The 19,608-nt window shown below is 54.0% G+C and overlaps 1 protein-coding gene across 2 annotated transcripts in view; it reads left to right on the top strand.

Annotated features, from left to right (window-relative positions):
• The window catches only part of fam184ab (family with sequence similarity 184 member Ab), a 55,294-nt gene that overhangs the window by 22,736 nt on the left and 12,950 nt on the right, over nt 1-19,608 (top strand). For both annotated transcript variants that reach the window (XM_029849723.1, XM_029849724.1), the window contains exons 2-15: nt 617-736; nt 1,336-1,494; nt 3,449-3,688; nt 3,792-3,875; nt 4,692-4,943; nt 7,635-7,770; nt 8,213-8,394; nt 10,986-11,171; nt 13,660-13,782; nt 14,236-14,397; nt 14,724-14,845; nt 16,900-17,050; nt 17,434-17,646; nt 19,373-19,526. In XM_029849723.1, coding sequence (XP_029705583.1) covers nt 617-736; nt 1,336-1,494; nt 3,449-3,688; nt 3,792-3,875; nt 4,692-4,943; nt 7,635-7,770; nt 8,213-8,394; nt 10,986-11,171; nt 13,660-13,782; nt 14,236-14,397; nt 14,724-14,845; nt 16,900-17,050; nt 17,434-17,646; nt 19,373-19,526 — 2,284 coding nt within the window. The remainder of the gene's footprint in view (nt 1-616; nt 737-1,335; nt 1,495-3,448; nt 3,689-3,791; nt 3,876-4,691; nt 4,944-7,634; nt 7,771-8,212; nt 8,395-10,985; nt 11,172-13,659; nt 13,783-14,235; nt 14,398-14,723; nt 14,846-16,899; nt 17,051-17,433; nt 17,647-19,372; nt 19,527-19,608) is intronic.

Genomic DNA, 19,608 nt, shown 5'->3' with positions numbered 1-19,608 from the left:
GCCCTCATTGCTGCCCCCCCCTATATAAATGCTCTGCGTTTATATAGGGGGGGGCTGCTCCTTCATGGCTGCATGTGTGAGCAACAGGACGCTTTTCCTGATGTCTCAGGGGAAACTGGTGGGTTCTCATGTGGACACGGGAGACCTGGGGGGGGTTAAAGGTCACTCTCATGCACAACTGTTTGTCTTATTTCTGTCAGAGTCAAAGACGCCAACCGATTTCTAAATTATGGGGCGGCACTGACAGAACCACTGAGGCGCCGACGTGTTCGGCCTCGTCGCTTGTGCACGGCGGCGTGTGCACGGCGGCGTGTGCACGGCAGCTTGTGCACGGCGGCGTGTGCACGGCGGCGTGTGCACGGCGGCGTGTGCACGGCGGCTTGTGCACGGCGGCGTGTGCACGGCAGCTTGTGCACGGCGGCGTGTGCACGGCGGCGTGTGCACGGCGGCGTGTGCACGGCAGCGTGTGCACGGCAGCTTGTGCACGACGGCGTGATCTGACGGCTGCTGTACGGTTGCTGGTTCTGCACGGCGACGGCGCCAACGCAGCTGCCCGTCCTCACGCCAGCTTTGATCCTGGCTAATAATAACGGGTTTCCTCTTCCCTCTCCTGCAGGTCATCTATGCACTCAACACAAAAAACGACGAGCACGAGGCCGCCATCGCCACGCTGAAGGAGGCCCACGAGGAGGAGGTGCAGCAGATTCTCTCAGAGACCCGAGAGAAGATATTACAGGTTTATTCTTTATTCTTTGGCTGAGTCAGTCCCTCCTGACTCCCTTTGAAAGGCGCTCTGTTCTATCATCGGTCCCACTCTGATCAGACGGGTGGTTCTGGATCTGCAGCATGATGTGTGGAGGAGAACTGGAGGTGGAACTGATGAGGTTCTTCAATAGTTCTGCTGGATCCATTTACAGTCGGTTCCAATATTATTTCCTGTGAGAGCTAAATTATTGATGCAACACTGCTGCTCAGACAGGATTTAGGCGGCCGGAGTGACTTCATTACGGACGTCGCAGCCAAAGCTCCGCCCACAGCACAGCGCCACCTGCCTCCCCGGGGTCCAGACTCTGGAGGGGCAGGAGCTTCCAGCATTATCCAGGTGCATCCTCGGTGCTGTTGCTTCTGAGGCCCGGTGACCAACACCAGCAGCCAAAGCTGCGTTACGCTGCCGTTGGGCGGCGCCGTGACGTCCAGTCGCCGCCCATGTTGTGTCTTTACTGTCACCTGTCCTCTTCTCCCCCACATGAGTTTGGTTTGTGCTTGAACCCTGGCTGAAAGGGGAGCGTTGGCTCCAGAACCGAGCCCTAACCGAGCCCTCCGTCTTTGCCCCAGTACAAGACGAAGATCAGCGATGAGATGGACCTGAAGAGGCGGATCCAGTCCCTGGAGGAATCCATGGAGCTCCACGAGAGGATGAAGCGTCAAGCACTGGCGGAGTTTGAGAGCTACCGTCAGAGGATGGAGGACATGCAGCTGTGCACGGAGGCTCAGGTGCGTGCGTGTGCGTGCAGATCACAGCAGCACCTCCACACATCCGTGCTAACTGTCTGTAGCTGCTATGAATAGAGCTAATGTGTCATTAGTGTCCTGATCATGGGGCAGGGATGCGACCCGGCACCCCTCCTCCCCCAGACCCGTTAAAGTGCAGCCAACATATTGGGGATGTGAACATGGTGTCGGTGCTGATGGCGTTTACAGCCAGAGTCACGGTTCTCCGTGGGGAAGTGGCCGTGAGCGTGGAGTGGCGCCCAGCGGCCATCAGAGCTCCGCGGCCAGTCCTGACGCTTGGCTCCATTTGGTGGCCAAACTCACGCCGTTGAAACCTCGCCGCTTAGCGATGTTCACGTTAGCTGTGGGGGTCGTCGGGCTCAACCATGCTGCTGTGCAGGTGTGACGCAGGGATCAGGTAGGTAGCATGCAGTATATGTCGGAGTGTCGGGGAAGGGCAGGAATGCTCTTATTCACCACCTCCATGAAAGGAAGACGGAGCTGAATATCTCCTCATCACTTTCGGCTTTGGATTCATTATTTCAGCTCATTAATAATTCAGCTCCAGTCTTAGAAAACTTCTCTGTTGAATTTCAGAGGCCTTTAGAGGGCAAATGTGTTTGTGCTTCTGTTCAGGTGAATAGCTCCGCTCCGGGTAGCTCCGCTCCGGGTAGCTCCGCTCCGAGTGGCTCCGCTCCGGGTAGCTCCGCTCCGAGTGGCTCCGCTCCGGGTAGCTCCGCTCCGGGTGGCTCCGCTCCGAGTGGCTCCGCTCCGAGTGGCTCCGCTCCGGGTGGCTCCGCTCCGGGTAGCTCCGCTCCGGGTAGCTCCGCTCCGGGTGGCTCCGCTCCGAGTGGCTCCGCTCCGGGTGGCTCCGCTCCGGGTAGCTCCGCTCCGGGTGGCTCCGCTCCGAGTGGCTCCGCTCCGGGTGGCTCCGCTCCGGGTGGCTCCGCTCCGAGTGGCTCCGCTCCGGGTGGCTCCGCTCCGGGTGGCTCCGCTCCGGGTGGCTCCGCTCCGGGTGGCTCCGCTCCGGGTAGCTCCGCTCCGGGTAGCTCCGCTCCGAGTGGCTCCGCTCCGGGTAGCTCCACTCCGGGTAGCTCCGCTCTGATTGCGCCATCATGAGGCGTCGGTAAATTAAATGCTTATTTCAAAGCACGCAGCCAAATTACGCGAAAGCTTTGAATGTGTACATATTGAGCAGGGCTCAGTCACCATTTCCTCATCATCATTAGCGGCCCCTGCTAACGGGCTCACTTCCCTCTCTGCTGCATCCTTAAGGGCTGCTTCAACACAACAACAACAAAGATCTTTTTGGGTTTTGATCCTATTTTGGAGGCAGAGCTGGTCGGTCCTGCCTGGTTTGGGAGGCTGTGAGATGCACCGTGAAGAGTGTGTGTTCCTGTCACACACCTGCCTCCTCCCCCTCCCCCATCGTGGGTGTGTAGACGAAGGTGTGACGTGAGTGTCTCGCCTCACACGCCTCCTCCACCGTCCACTTCACAAGCTTCGATTTCGAATGAATTATGTATTTTCAGAAAGGGTTTTGGGCTTTTCACATCCTGCAATTTCCGTTGGCAGCAGATGCTTAAATAATAAAACACAGCGCTGCAGCGTCCGGTACTGCTGGTCGGGTCGTCCAGTGTGTGTGAGACCGTGGTGTGTTGCCCCGCCCCAACAGGGAGAGGGGCCGTCCTCCAACACACTCGCTTCCTGAAGCTCCACCTTCTGTTATAACGGGAATAATCCGGTGTTCCTGGTGTCTGCTCCGGTCGTGCTGAGACTGCTGCAGTGCTCTGCTGCTGCGAGGCTCTACACGCTCCTCTCCACAGATTTAGGCTGCACAGCCTGAGCAGCATTTGCCCCACGAGCTACCCCCTGATGCTCTGACGCTGGGGCTGTTTTGCCTTTGCAGGTTTTCCTGTTATATTTAACTCTTCACACTCTGCTCCTGTGTTGGCAGCACACGCAGCGCGTGGTGTCCATGTCCAGGGAGGTGGAGGAGATGCGACGCTCCTTTGAGGAGAAGCTGCGCACGTTCAGCCAAGCCCAGAACCAGTTTGAGCAAGAGAAGAAAGGTGCTCTGGAGGAGCTGAAGGCCCAGCACAGGCAGGAGATCCAGGACCTCCTGCGCAGCCACCAGAGCCAGAACGCCAACTACAGCAAAGACCAGGAGAAGCTGGTCCAGCTCCACAAAGCCGAGGTACTGAAGCAGCGGAGCAGCACGCTCGGTTCCTACTGTTCATGGAGCAGCCGGTTCTGACCCCTGACCCCTGACCCCTGACCCTCGTCCTGTCCTCTCTTAGGTGGATTCTCTGTCCGAGCGAGTGGAGGAGCTCAAACAAGACAAGAAACGGCTGGTGGAGGAATACGAGGCCAAGCTCAGCAAGGTGCAGCTCCGTGTGCACGTGTTATGGTGCACGCCGATACGTGCACGGGTGTGGAGCCCTCTGCCGTGCATCTGTGCACAGATGGTCTTTGGATCCGGCCTCAGAATCCCTGAAGCTTCCAGGATGCTTAAATCCGTCTTCTCCAGTGTTGCCTGTAAACATTTAGAATAAAGATCGTATGAATTAAATGACGATCATCTAAAGGTGATGAGTTTTATAAGCTGATATGGTTAAATATATATAATATATAATATATATAAATATATAATTTATATAAATAGGGACGTTTTAATGGGAAGCACAAAATCTCTAGTCGGTCTTAACGTAACTGGTGTGTGACTGGTGTGTGTGTGTGTCTGGTGTGTGTGTGTCTGGTGTGTGTGTGTCTGGTGTGTGTGTGACTGGTGTGTGTGTGACTGGTGTGTGTGTGTCTGGTGTGTGACTGGTGTGTGTGACTGGTGTGTGTGTGTGTCTGGTGTGTGTGTGACTGGTGTGTGTGTGTCTGGTGTGTGTGTGTCTGGTGTGTGTGTGTCTGGTGTGTGACTGGTGTGTGTGACTGGTGTGTGTGTGACTGGTGTGTGTCTGGTGTGTGTGTGTCTGGTGTGTGACTGGTGTGTGTGTGTGGTGTGTGTGTGACTGGTGTGTGACTGGTGTGTGTCTGGTGTGTGTGACTGGTGTGTGTGTGACTGGTGTGTGTGTGTCTGGTGTGTGACTGGTGTGTGTGTGTGGTGTGTGTGTGACTGGTGTGTGACTGGTGTGTGTCTGGTGTGTGTGACTGGTGTGTGTCTGGTGTGTGTGTGTGGTGTGTGTGTGCAGGCTCAGGCTTTCTATGAGCGCGAGCTGGAGGCCATGAAGAGAACCCAGCAGCTCACCGCCGACAACCTGCTGGCGTGGAAGCGCACGGAAGCCGAGCTGAGGCGGGAATTCCAGACTCAGGAGGCGGCGCTCCAGAAGACGCTCGGAAAACTGAGGGCGGAATTGGTCAAAGTGACGGACGAGGCTCGAGAGAACCGGGACAAGTCTCACAAGCTCCAGTCTTCACTCAGTGCTGCCGAGAACAACATCAAGGTGAGAACCATCACGGTACCATCGCGTCCTGGTACCATCCCGTCCTGGTACCATCACGTCCTGGTACCATCACGTCCTGGTACCATCCCGTCCTGGTACCATCATGTCCTGGTACCATCACATCCTGGTACCATCCCGTCCTGGTACCATCACGTCCTGGTACCATCACATCCTGGTACCATCCCGTCCTGGTACCATCACGTCCTGGTACCATCACGTCCTGGTTCTTCTGAAGTCTGGCTAAATGGATCACTGACTGGGCAGATGACGGGGGGGGTCGGGGTTAGGGTTAAGGTTAACCCTAGGTTAACCCGAGGTTAACCCGAGGTTAAGGTTAACAGGGAGCAGAGTCTCTTCATAATTGAATGAACTGTAACGAGAATAGAACAGAAAACCTCCTGGGCCGCTTCAGATTTGAGATTAGACCAGATAAAAGAAGGCTATCAAAGGGAATTCACTCTTTGATCCTGATCTTATTTCCACTTCAGTAACGTGATGGATGTGTTTTATCCTTGGAAGTCAATATTACGGCATCATGTGAGCCCCCCCCCCCCCCAATGTACAGCCATGAGAGTGAGTGGCAGCGCTGAAGGGGCGAGACACGTCTTCGGAAGGGTCAGAACCAGAACCAGAACTGGTGCGACAAGGCCACAAGAATGATTGGGACCCTAAAATGGTGTGGTTCATCAATAAAGCAGCATCTGGTCCAGTCCAGATGTTGTGAGGAGGTCTGGCTGAGACCAGGATGGGGACCAGCTCCAGGTCAGGTGTCACCACAGAATGTGTCCTAAAACCACAGGAAACAGACAAACGATTGTGTAAAGTAGCAACTGAGAGAAACCAGCACACCACGTGCACGTGCACGTGCACAGTCATCATGGTTTTAACTCTACAATCGGAGATTAAGACTCACGCAGGACATCACTCACACGATGGTTAATACCACACACACTCACACACACACACACTCACACACACACACTCACTCACTCACACACACTCACACACACTCACTCACACACACACTCACTCACACTCACTCACACTCACTCACACACACACTCACTCACACACACACTCACTCACACACACTCACTCACACACACACTCACACACACACTCACTCACACTCACTCACACTCACTCACACACACTCACTCACACACACTCACACACACACACACACACATTCACTCACTCACACACACTCACTCACACACACTCACACACACACAGTCACTCACACACACACACTCACACACACACACACTCTCACACACACACTCACTCACTCACACACACACTCACTCACGCTCACTCACACTCACTCACACACACACTCACTCACACACACTCACTCACACACACACTCACTCTCACACACACTCACACACTCACACTCACTCACACACACACTCACACACACACTCACTCACACTCACTCACACACACACTCACTCTCACACACACTCACACACTCACACTCACTCACACACACACTCACACACACACTCACTCACACACACTCACTCACACACACACACACTCACACACACACACACACACACACTCACTCACTCACACACACTCACACACACACAGTCACTCACACACACACACTCACACACACACACACTCTCACACACACACTCACTCACTCACACACACACTCACTCACGCTCACTCACACTCACTCACACACACACTCACTCACACACACTCACTCACACACACACTCACTCTCACACACACTCACACACTCACACTCACTCACACACACACTCACACACACACTCACTCACACTCACTCACACACACACTCACTCTCACACACACTCACACACTCACACTCACTCACACACACACTCACACACACACTCACTCACACACACTCACTCACACACACACACACACACACACACACACACACTCACACACTCACACACACTCACACACACACAGTCACTCACACACACACACTCACACACACACACACTCTCACACACACACTCACTCACTCACACACACACTCACTCACGCTCACTCACACTCACTCACACACACACTCACTCACACACACTCACTCACACACACACTCACTCTCACACACACTCACACACTCACACTCACTCACTCACACACACTCACTCACACACACACACACTCACACACACACTCACTCACACACACTCACTCACACACACACTCACTCACGCTCACTCACACTCACTCACACACACACTCACTCACACACACACTCACTCACACTCACACACACTCACACACACACTCACTCACACACACACTCACTCACACACACTCACTCACACACACACTCACTCACTCACACTCGCTCACACTCACTCACACACACTCACTCACACACACTCACTCACACACTCACACTCACACTCACACACACACACCTGGATGACGGGGCTCTTCATTGGCTCAGTAATTCTGTAGCCGACCAGCTGGTGCGACTGACCCAGAACAATGAAATCTCCTGCTGGGAGTTCTGAGGAGTTCTGGAACCGGCACCAGCACAGGAGCTCGGCTCCAGATCATTGCTCTGTTGCTTTGGTCTGAGCCGCGACAAACGTGATGTCCCGTGATGTCCCGGCGTCTCCTGGAGCACCAACTGGTTGCTGGTGTGGGCTCAGTCTTCTTTCTCCTCTCATTTCTCTCCAGGATTTAATGAAAAAATTGGACGAGGTGACTCAGAACTCCGAGATAGTGGAGATCCGTCAGAAGGAGTCGGAGTGTGAGCTGGAAGCGGCCAGAGATCGAGTTCAACAGCAAGCGACCGAGATCCTTCTCAAAGCCAGTAAGACCTCCTCTGCTGCTGAGAACGTGCGCGCTCACACACACCTGCGTCACACACACACACCTGCGTCACACACACACTACCAGCCACCGCTCCCTGGTGCCCCCCCCCCACTCCTCCCTCCCACCTCCGCCCAGTTTAAGATGCGTGCGTGTTAAAATATGAATACATCTAAATACATGTAAATCTCTCCCTCGCCACTCGTGCACGTGCAGCTCGCTCCTTTAGGCTCCCCTCATCCATGTTTTCAGATCGTGCATAATGTGCACGATGACATCACTCACGTCTTATTAAATGTCAAGGATTTTCTGATTAGGTCTTAAATCACAGATAAATTCCAGATTAGACGGAGAATTTGGGCCAAACCTGCAGGTTTGAGCTGTTTTCGCTCCTCAAATCCACCAGGTGAGTCTCTCGTGTCTCCTGATTCCTGCTGCCACAGGTCAGATCAGCAGCCTGCAGGCCACTCAGATGACCCAGGAAGCTGCCATCAGGGACCTGGACCACGAGCGCAGCCGCCTCAAGGACAAAGTGGTGCGGATGGAAGAGGAGCGGGAGTCCCTGCTGAGCCAGTGCCAGGCCCTGGAAGACCGGCAGAATCAACAGGTTCACTCGCTGGAGAAGGTGTGTGTGTGTGTGTGTGTGTGTGAGAACGTTCCATTTCAACATTTAAGCTGTTTACAGCCGTCTGCATCCTCCATCACTGTCTCTCAGATGCTGGTTAGTTCATTATCGTCCAAAAAGACCATTTTAGTAGAAAACCTGCGTTCAGCATGCTAACGCTAACGCTAACAGTATGTCACCAGATCACTCCGCCCACCAGGTGATCCGTATTCACATCAGATCGTTTTACTAACACACAGACAATAAAGATTCAGCAGTGGAAATTTCCGACAATTCCCGCTGTTGCCCCCTGAAACGGGACTTTTCCCTGTGGGCCGGCCTGGTGGGGGTCCGGATGAGTGGCACATGCCACGTTCACCATGTCTGGGTCCCTCTGTGGCTGAGGCATCGACCTCCTCGGGTCGTAGTCGAGTGGTCTCACCGGTGCAGGGAGGTTCCGAGCGCTTCGCCCGTTTCTGACGTCCCGTTTTCCCGCTCAGGCCCAGCGGTCGCCGCTACTTTGGCTCACTCAGACAGGTGGTGCCCCGCGGAGCCTCTTCCTCCTAGCCGGACCGCTGTGCTGGTTCTGAGCTTCTGTAGCCAACGTTAGCATCCCGAGCAGCACAAGCGTTCGTCCGTTCCTCCTTCCACGCTTCCTGTTCTTCCTTATATCATCTTCTCAGTCATCTCAGACTTTCTGGAGGTCACTTTCCAGCTCCAGCGGGAGATTGCTCCTCATGTTCAGTCTTCCATACATCAGGAACAGAACATGTAATATGCTCACAACATCTTCACTAATCCCGACCCAAATCCCCAAGCAGACAGACCTTTTGTTAGAAATCCAAAACAGTTTTTCCGAAACTGAAAGGAAAAGGATTTGGGCTCTTTTTTGTGTCTCGGTTGTGCTGGTTGATTATTTAAGCAGGTCTCCTCCAGCAGCGGCAGGAACCTGGAGCCTCTTTGCTTCTCTGGATGTTAAAATAAATGTCTATAAAAGCAGAAGCAGTCGGTCTGAGCGTCGGAATTCCTCGGAAGTCTTTCCATTCCCAGTCTTTCGAAAGGTTCCGGCTTGGGAAGGTGTCAGAATGACCGTGAAGTCTCTCCTGAGCTGCTTCTCTTTAAAAGGTCAAAGGTCAGATGATCTAGGGGGATGTGGTCAGCAGACCGAGCCTGGCCGGTGGTGAGGGTCACATGGTGGTGAAGGTCACGTGGTGATGAAGGTCACGTGGTGGTGAAGGTCAAGCGGTGGTGAAGGTCACATGGTGGTGAAGGTCATGTGGGGGTGAAGGTCATGTGGGGGTGAAGGTCATGTGGTGGTGAAGGTCACATGGGGGTGAAGGTCATGTGGTGGTGAAGGTCAAGCGGTGGTGAAGGTCACTTGTGGCGCCGCCTGTCGGGGTTGTTGGAAGCGTTCCTGAACGGACTTTGAAAGCCGGTCTTGATGGGCCACTTAGTGGAGCAGCGAGCCGGAGGTTTGGAGCCGGAGGTTTGGAGCTGGATCCTGCTGACCCGGCGGCCCGGCTGAGCTTTGACGGGTTTGTTAAGTGAGCATGTGTTTGCTCAGATCCTGGATTTAATGGAGGGATGTTTCATCCCGCTGTCATTGCTCAACTCCATAGATTTGAAATTTAAGCTTCTTAGGGCACCAGATGGACGGCGTTCCCATGCCGCAGCAAATCCACCCTGAGGTTCAGAACCGAGCCGCATCGGTGGGAACGCCGGGGACGTGAAAGAGCTGCGAGCGAATCATCGCTCCAGAAGTGCAGCATCACCGAGCTCTCCTCCATTCAGTGGGATGTTGACGTTCTCTGGGCATCGTTAGCTTACGTGGTGACCATCAATGACTCCAGCCGTCTTTTTCCTGCCTGATTAAAATGTCTCCAGCTGCTGGGACCCCAGAACAGCTGTTTCCTCTGGGAAAATCACCACCACATCACTAACAACAATCAGGGCGAGCATCGATTGGTCTTTAGTTCCTGGGACAAACCCACTTTAGCTCGCTTTAAAGGGCATTCCCAGCATTCCCGGCATTCCCGCCTACGGCCTGTCTGTGGCAACATACGGAGAATCTCATGGATGAACTTTTGCTCTGGTTCATTTTTTAACGAATGAAACGAGTCGTTTCACCACAATGTTGCTTCCAAAAGCTTCGTTCCTCTCGAGTCGAGCGGATTTTCTCGTGTGTGTTTGGGGAAGATTAAAGTTTAACCAGGAAACCAAACGCTTTATTGCTCATTGATTGTTTTTAATTGTCTTTGGAGGTCTGAGGGTTGTTGTGTCAGAACCCTGCTGATACGAGCATCAGGCCGCTGTTATCTGTGATACTTTCCTGTTATTTATCTTCACAACCCTCAGTAACTGAGGACAGAACCTCACAGCACCAGCTTTAGACCCCCCCCGTCCACCCCCCACCCCCCCGTCCACCCCCCACCCCCCCGTCAGCCTGTCTTGGTAGACATGAAAACTGTGAATGGGAAGCGACCCACACAGGAAAATTCAGACGCAGTCAGATTCGGTTTCTTGGCTGCGTCTCTGTAAACACTGGCACCAGGGTCCAATAACGCAGCATATGGCGCCGCCGCAGCGCTTCATCTGCCTTCTGCTTCTGTCAGACCCTGCGCGAGGAGAAGAACGCCCACGAGACGGAAATGAGCCACGTGCACGCTCGGTCCGAAGAGGAGGCGAGACAGATGAAGGAGAGCCAGGCTCGAGCTCTGGAGGAGCTGGCCAAGAAACACCGGGTCACCCTGGAGAACGCGCTGAACAGCGCCGAGAAGGAGAAGAACCGCCTGCTGGCTGTGAGTACACACACACACACACACACACTCACGCACACACACACACACACACACACTCACACACACACACACACACACACGCACACTCACACACACACACACACACACACACACACACACACACACACACACACACACACACACACACACACACACACACACACACACACACACACTCACACACACACACACGCACACTCACACACACACACACACACACACTCACACTCACACACACACGCTCACACACACACACTCACACACACACACACACACTCCCTACCCCAACCATCCCATTTATTACCCTGACCCTCACCTAAACTTCAAACAATCCTTTAACATCCTAAAGAACCCACCAAAATGCGCCCTTTGTAAAAATGTCCTCGCTTTGATAGTAGAGTGAGTATTTTGGTGCTCAATAGGTAGCAAATACAAGAAGCCACTCACACAGTTACACACTCGAGGTCGAATTTAGGTGGGGTTAGGGTTAGGGTTAGGGTTAGGTTAGGGTTAGGGTTTAGGGTTATGGTTAGGTTAGGTTAGGGGTTAGGTTATGATTAGGGGTTAGAGTTTGGTTAGGTTAGGGTTAGGGGTTAGGTTAGGGGTTAGAGTTTGGTTAGGTTAGGGTTAGGGGTTAGGTTAGGGGTTAGAGTTTGGTTAGGTTAGGGTTAGGGTTTAGGGTTAGAGTTTGGTTAGGTTAGGGGTTAGGTTATGATTAGGGTTTAGGGTTAGCAAAGAGAGCTCATTTTCAGGGTTTGTCGGCGTTATCAGATCGTTGGACGTCCATCACAGATCGGCTGCGTTCATGTCGACAGGCGCCACCATTTCTAACAAATACTGATCAGCTGTTGGCCGCAGCACAGTCGGGCCGATGAGGACTTCATGGGGCCGTAGGTGGACAGACGGAGCCTTTTCTCTCTATTCCTGCGATGCGTCAGCGGCAGCAGAAACCTGCACCTCCGTACGCAGCCAGACGCCATTTCAACATGCTAATTCCAGCCTGTAGCCTCTGCTCAGGATTACAGATATGGATTTAGAAGCGCTCTGCAGAGAGCAGCGGAAATCTGCATTTTATTTATGTGGTCTTCATTTCTGAGACATCAAAGCAGAAGAGTGACTCAGCAGCCGGTAAAAGGTGAACGGCTGCCCACGGACGTGGGAGTTCCTTTATATTTGTTTAAGAATTCCATCTAGGACACCGCTGAGCCTTTATAACCTGGGCAGGAGGAAATGTGAGGAAGCTGAGGGGGTGCTGCAATAAAAAAGAGGCTTGTGAAAAATGCAAATCAACCAACAATCCCAGTGTAAACAGATTTAGCGGATGGTTGAGCCCATTTGGAGAGTTTAGAGGCTGCCTGAGGAGTCACATAGGTGGGAGAGGGAACGCAGCTGCTTCCTTCAGGCCTTGATAAAACCGCCACTTCTTCATTTCACACGCGGATGCACAGAGCTGCTGCTACGTTAGCTTCCTGCCAGGCTAATTAAATTAGCACGCCACTTACTGTGGCGGTGCTATTAGAGTTTTGCTATGTGATTATGCCTGTCGAATGATCAGTGCTGTTGATAACAGTGTAACAGACGATGTGACGAGCGTCACCTCGTCTGTGTTTGATCGTTAGAACTGGAACCACTTTGTCAGATATCAGGAATAATGTGGCATCTTAAAGCCACGCGCGACCCTTTCGCTTTACACCTGTGCATCAATATGTCACCTGTGCTTTTGCGGCCCGGTGTTGCTCGCTTCAGCGCACGCCGCCACTGCCCCCGTCCTTAGATGGTGCTGCTGGCTCAGTGCGCAGCCGATCCTACACGTCTTTATGTCCGATTATAAAGAGTGTAACGGGTATAACGGGCATATGTTTGTCTCTTTATGTCTTTGCGTCTTCAGCTGAAACAGTCAGCAAGTATCTGAGCAGATTATTACCTCCACAACAGATCGGCCTCATAAACGTGATGCTTCGGGCGAACGGGACCGGCTGGGAACGCCGCGGGCCAGCCGGCTGGTGGGTGGGGCCCAGGCGGCGTGCAGCCTGTTCCTGGCATCACGCCATGGATGTTCACTCCCATGAATACCTATGAACTCTTCTTCATTGGTGTGACCGTCACATTACAACCATCACGCCGTTTTTCTGGGCTCTAATTGTCCTCGGAAGGCAGCAACGATTGTGCTGTGGCAGCAATCACTCGTTCACCAGCAGGCGTAATCGGCGGCGTCGGAGCCACGGCTCTTCCAGGAGAACGCCGCCATCCGCCCTGGGCGTGGCGCCGGTTCAGGAGCGAGCGACGACGCCCCGTTTCCTTTTGTCTGTCTTTAATCCTCACTATCAAATGTTGGTTTAGCAGCTCATTTATTAGCGAAGCGCTAACGAGCAGCGTCCCCCAACACACACATGCACGTCACAGTACAGGTGAACGGTCGCCACAGGTAATCCCCCCCGCCACCCCCCGCTGTGACTGATCGTTGGCCCGTTTCCATTCTCCTCCACAGGAGCTGGAGGAGCAGTTCGAGAGGGAGCGCCTCTCTCTGGAGGAGCAGAAGACACTTCTGATGCAGCAGCTGGAGGAGCTGAGGCAGGAGCTGACCGCCAAGATGGCCGCCGCCCACCAAGAGGTGCACCGCCGTCGCTGCTCTTTTAAGCAGGAAAGGTGCCACCACGCTGCAGCGGGTGGCAGATGGGGGCTCCTGAAGGAGCTCAGCCTGGGGGAATGTGTGACTGGGACGGACCGGTCCACCTTCACCAGTACCGACCGGTGTCCACTGGAGATGGTTGTGTTAGATGGTGTGTTTGGACCTCCTTCATCCCACATGTTCCGAAGGTTCTGACCTGAACGTTGAGCAGGAGCTTCCATCAGTAATCAGCATCTTCAGCTCCTCTGAACAGTCACATGACCTCGGCGGAGGTCGTAGCGTCTCCGTGTTCACGTTAATATTCACTTTGCTTCTTTCTCAGAGGTTTAACGCAGCTCTTGGTGCCGTCAGTGTAGGTCCAGGTCCAGGTCCAGGTCCAGGTCCAGGTCCTTGTGCACACACTTGTGCGTTCTAGCATCTCCGTATCGCCCACAGGTGACTCGGCTGCAGGAGAGCGTTCAGCGGGGGGAGCAGGACATCGGGAACGCCGAGGGACACATCTGCACGCTGAAGGAGGCGCAGGACAAACTGCTGGAGGAGCTGGACGCCACCAGGGCTCGACTGAGGGAAACCAGCAACCTGCTGACTGCACTGCAGGTGAGCATGACTCAGCATTTATTACTATCGATAACCCTGCTGGTGCAGAGGTCAGCGGAGGTCAGCGGAGGTCAGCGGAGGTCAGCGGAGGTCAGCGGAGGTCGTCTCCATCCCGCTGTGCCGAGAGGGGACGAGGAGGTCGGAGGTGGTTTTCTGGAGAAGCACCAGTGGCCACAATAATAACCGATTCATAAAATGAGTTACAAATGATGTTCACATATATTTTAAACACAATTCAAACATAAGCGGAGGCCGAGTGAGCGTCCCTCGCTGAGGCGACCTGAGAAGAGGAAGACGTGAACGTTCTCTCCCCCCGTGTCTGGCAGGGCGAGCTGGAGACCCAGAAACGCCATCACGAAGCCAAACTCATCGCCACCAAAGAAGAAGAAAAACACAAAATGGACAAAATGGCGCTGGAGCTGGAGCTCAAATGGACCGAAACGCTCAGGTCAGCGGGCGCACGAATAAGGGGCGGGGCAAATACTGATGTGGTGATCTGGTCAGCCACCAGAGGGGTGTGCGTCCCTGTTTTCACGGTTACACACACACTCACACACACACACTCACTCACACACACTCACACACAGGTGTCGGGCTCTCGGCGCCGACCCAGACAGAACATTATCCTTCCAGTGTTGTTATTCAGAGGCTTCGGGACTCGAACCGACCGTGTTGGGATGTGAACACGTGTCCTTTGTGCTGTGAAGCTTCTAAATAATGAGGTGAAAAGTCCGGTGGTTGTTTTCTGCCGGTTCCCAGTTGGCGCTGCAGGAGGTTCCGTCGGACATTTATGACCATTGGGAAGTCCCGTTGAACGCGTGGTACCGGGCGTTACGCAACAACTGGGCCGCCCTTGTTAAAGAATGAAATCCCTTCAAATGGCAACAAACCATTTCAAGTCTAATGTTTCGGCTCCACCTGAATAAAGACGGACCAGTCGGTACCAAGGACCCACGAAGGGGGACGGTCCAGTGGGACGTGCTAAAGGTCTCCCTGGGAACCGGAACTCCATGGAGGGACCTTTAGCAGACCTCTCATGGAATGTTCCAGATTAATCGGGTCAGTGCTGAGTTTGATCCGCCTTTGATCCGTCATCATCCATCAGAAGCTAAATGTGTCCCTCTGCAGGCCTCAGGTCCTCCCCAGAGACCCCCCCCCCCCCCCCCCCCCGTGCCTCCCCAACTATCATGTGCTGGTAGCATTAGCTTAATTCTAGGGGATTTTACCCTTTTACATCCTACATTTGAATAATTGCAGGGTCTCGAGACACAAATTGTTACATCAGCAACAACAAAAAGTGACATTAATTAGTAGAAATAACATGACATAAATAATTCAGTGTCTGTTCTTACTGCTTATCGGGTGTCTTGACGTCTATCTACTCCAGTTAACTAGCTAATAACCTGAACATCATGTTCACATTAGGGAGGAAGAACGGAGAGACGAGAAGAACAGACGGGTGCAGCAACAGACAGGGTGGACACGCTTTTAATGTCTTTTCCTGCGTCCCACCTAAAACACAGCTGTGGTGTTAGTTCAGGAAGAGAAGCCTCAGGTTCCTGGTCTGTGGCCTCAGGTTCCTGGTCTGTTCTCAGCAGTGATGCTGAAGGTTCCTGGTCTGTGGCCTCAGGTTCCTGGTCTGTGGCCTCAGGTTCCTGGTCTGTGGCCTCAGGTTCCTGGTCTGTTCTCAGCAGTGATGCTGAAGGTTCCTGGTCTGATTCATTGGTGTCTGGGATAAATGCACCGTAGCTTCAGGGACCAGGCTGCCTTCAATCTCTCCTTCCTTTACGGGCGTTTACCATCCGTCAAAGCATGACTACACGCTGTGCACGTGTGTGTGTGTGTGTGTGTGTGTGGGGGGGGGGGGGGGTGCTAGCTTTATCAAACTGGGTGTGTTGAACTGGTTGATGAAGGAGAGACGCTGCTGTTCTACCTGTTACGGTTCGGTTCCAAAACTCTGGACCAGAGACAAAAACGGGAGAGTAACAGGCGTAGAGCCGGCACACGAGCTGGGCTCTACGGAACCAGGCGGACCTTCCTGGTGGAGCAGTGACGGCGGCCCTGGTGAGCCTGGTGAGCCCCGGGGAAGACAGGAGGAAACCAGCCACACTTGTGCCACACACTGCGAGGATGGGGGATGGGGGGGGGGGGGGGCAATACAAAAACCCAACATCAGTGAGAGTCCTCACAGCTATAGAAGCACAAATGTGTGTGTGTGTGTGTGTGTGTGCGTGTGTTTCCCTTGTCTGAGAGGCTGCCCGCCTTCGAGCTGACACTTTCCAGCTCTCGATATGACCAACAACCAAAAGCTTTCTTTGATACTTCATTCAACAGCTGCCATTTCAGCTCCCACACAGCCATTAGCCCCCCCCCCCCCCCCCCCCCCCCCCACACACACACACACACACACACCGACATGTGCACGTAAGCAGCATGAAACTGCGATGCTCATCCAGAACGAGGCAGATTCTGATGCAACTTGTCCTGGTTCCTGTTCTCCAGGCAGGAGTGCAAGAAGCTCCGCGAGGAGCTGAAGGAGGAGCAGGAGGAGGACAAGGCCTCGGCGCTGACCCAGCTGGCCCAGAACAAAGAGCAGGAGCTCAGCAGCGCCAGGGAGAGCTGGCAGAGGAAGGTGGAGGACCTGCTGGCTCAGGTAGGACCAGGCTCTGAGGACCAGCGGCTTCACCAGCAGATGTTCGCTGATCTGTGGAGAACCGATTCATTAGCGTCACTAAAGTGGAACAAGATGTTCCGGCTCAGCTCACGTTGAGCCCGTTGGACCAGCACTGTCCCAAGAACTGACGGCACCATCTGCCGGTGCAGGCGGCGGCGGCGAGGAAGCCGGCGTGCTAGCAACCGCCCGCTAACGTCGACGAGCGCTCCTGCTGGGACCGCACGACTGCGTAAACAGCTGCTGGTGGTCATCAGCTCTCGGCCCAGCCGTGTTTATTCCTGTCATGTCACACCTGAGCGGCGCCGGCGCCGGCGCGCGGCTCCTGGGCCGCGGCAGCTTCTCACCCTCCCTGTCCCCCTCAGATCTCGCTGCTGAAGCAGAGCCTGGAGATGCAGCTGTCCCAGTCGCAGTCGTCGCTGCAGCAGCTGCAGCAGCAGTTCAGCCAGGAGAGGGAGCACCTGCGGCTGCAGCTGGACGAGCTGCAGAAGGAGCACCAGCGGCGCCAGCAGCGCCTGCAGGAGGTGCACTGCTGCTCCCTGCGGGACATGGAGCACGCCAGGCAGCGCGACCTGAAGGTACCGCACCGCTCCCGACGGGGCCCCGGGCTGCCCACGCATCCTGGGGAGAATAAAACCAACTGCTCTCCTCACGTTCCTGTTCGGCAAAGAGACGCGAACGCACATCCTGCTGCTACCGCCCCACACAGGAAGTGGAACACACCACACAACCCCTCAGGGCCGACGTCCGCTCGTTAGCTTTAGCTAACGTTGACAGAGGATCCGTAGCGTTAGCGTTAGCGTTAGCGTCAGCCGAGCCGGGAGCTCACTACCTCAGTTTTGTCCTGATTCGCTCCAGTTCTCGATCCAATCCCAACCGAGCGGTCCAACAGAACAAACACGTGCACACAGGGAACGCGCACGAGTGCTGCCGGGTTGGTTGGAGTGCTTATTACACTGTTACGTAGACAACAGGAGTGTAATAAGCTCAGCTACAAATGGAGCTTCACCAGCTCCAACCATTCGTAATTACACTGAATGATGGTGGTGGGAGGGGCCTCCTCGTCATAGCAACGTGATGGTGGGGGGGGCCTCCTCGTCATAGCAACGTGATGGTGGGGGGGCCTCTTCGTCATAGCAACGTGATGGTGGGAGGGGCCTCCTCGTCATAGCAACGTGAGTCTGGCAACATTCCTCCTGATAATAAAGCGCCCCTTCGGTCCCCATAAGAGTGGCTGTTTCTGCAGCACTGCTTGGCTGTTCTGTAGTGTGTGTGTGCGTGCGTGCGTGTGTGTGTGTGTGTGTGTGTGTGTGTGTGTAGGGAGGGTAACACAACGCTGCACCTTTGAATTCAGCCATTTTATCAGCGATTATCAAAATGAAACTCCGATATTGAGCATCTGCAGAGCGGCGTGCGCTGATCCTCTAATAATGTGGGAAGGCCTCGGAGCTGAAGGGGGATCGGGATGAATATTCCTTCCTTCTGCTTTTGTCGATCTTCCTAAATCTGCTGAGTGATCCGGATCCAAGGACAGACCATCTGGTGCCTGGGGAGGAGTTCTATTATAGCATAGCTGTAGCATAGGGGAGGAGTTCTATTATAGCATAGCTGTAGCATAGGGGGGTTCTATTATAGCATAGCTGTAGCATAGGGGAGTTCTCTTATAGCATAGCTGTAGCATAGGGGAGTTCTATTATAGCATAGCTGTAGCATAGGGGAGGAGTTCTATTATAGCATAGCTGTAGCATAGGGGAGGAGTTCTCTTATAGCATAGCTGTAGCATAGGGGAGGAGTTCTATTATAGCATAGCTGTAGCATAGGGGAGGAGTTCTATTATAGCATAGCTGTAGCATAGGGGGGTTCTATTATAGCATAGCTGTAGCATAGGGGAGTTCTCTTATAGCATAGCTGTAGCATAGGGGAGTTCTATTATAGCATAGCTGTAGCATAGGGGAGGAGTTCTATTATAGCATAGCTGTAGCATAGGGGAGGAGTTCTCTTATAGCATAGCTGTAGCATAGGGGAGGAGTTCTATTATAGCATAGCTGTAGCATAGGGGAGGAGTTCTATTATAGCATAGCTGTAGCATAGGGGAGGAGTTCTATTATAGCATAGCTGTAGCATAGGGGAGGAGTTCTATTATAGCATAGCTGTAGCTAAAGCTGCCGTCGGTCGTGAGGCGTGACCTGGTAGCTAGGCTACCTCTCCACTTCCTCATTCCTTCCTGCTTCTTTAATCAGATGTGTATTATTCCCAGAACCACTGTTTTCCTATTTCCTCATGGTGTCTGTGCCGATGCGTCAGGACCTGGAGGAACGTCTCCGCCACCATCACCAGGCTGAGCTGCAGTCGCTCAGGGAGGCTCATCGGCACAGCATGGAGACCCTGAAGCAGCAGTCGGAGCAGGAGCTGCAGACCCTGCGCTTTGAGCTGGAGGACGAGGGCAAGGCCATGCTGGGTGGGTGGGGGGGGGGGGGGGGAGGGGAGTGGGGGGGGGGGAGTGTGTGTGGGTGGGGGAGTGGGGGGGTGGGGGGAGTGTG

The sequence above is a fragment of the Takifugu rubripes genome, chromosome 16 (genome assembly GCF_901000725.2).
Source record: "Takifugu rubripes chromosome 16, fTakRub1.2, whole genome shotgun sequence".
Taxonomy (NCBI): Eukaryota; Metazoa; Chordata; class Actinopteri; order Tetraodontiformes; family Tetraodontidae; genus Takifugu; species Takifugu rubripes.
The sequence above is the reverse complement of the archived record's forward strand: the minus strand, read 5'-3'. Positions and strand labels throughout refer to the sequence as shown.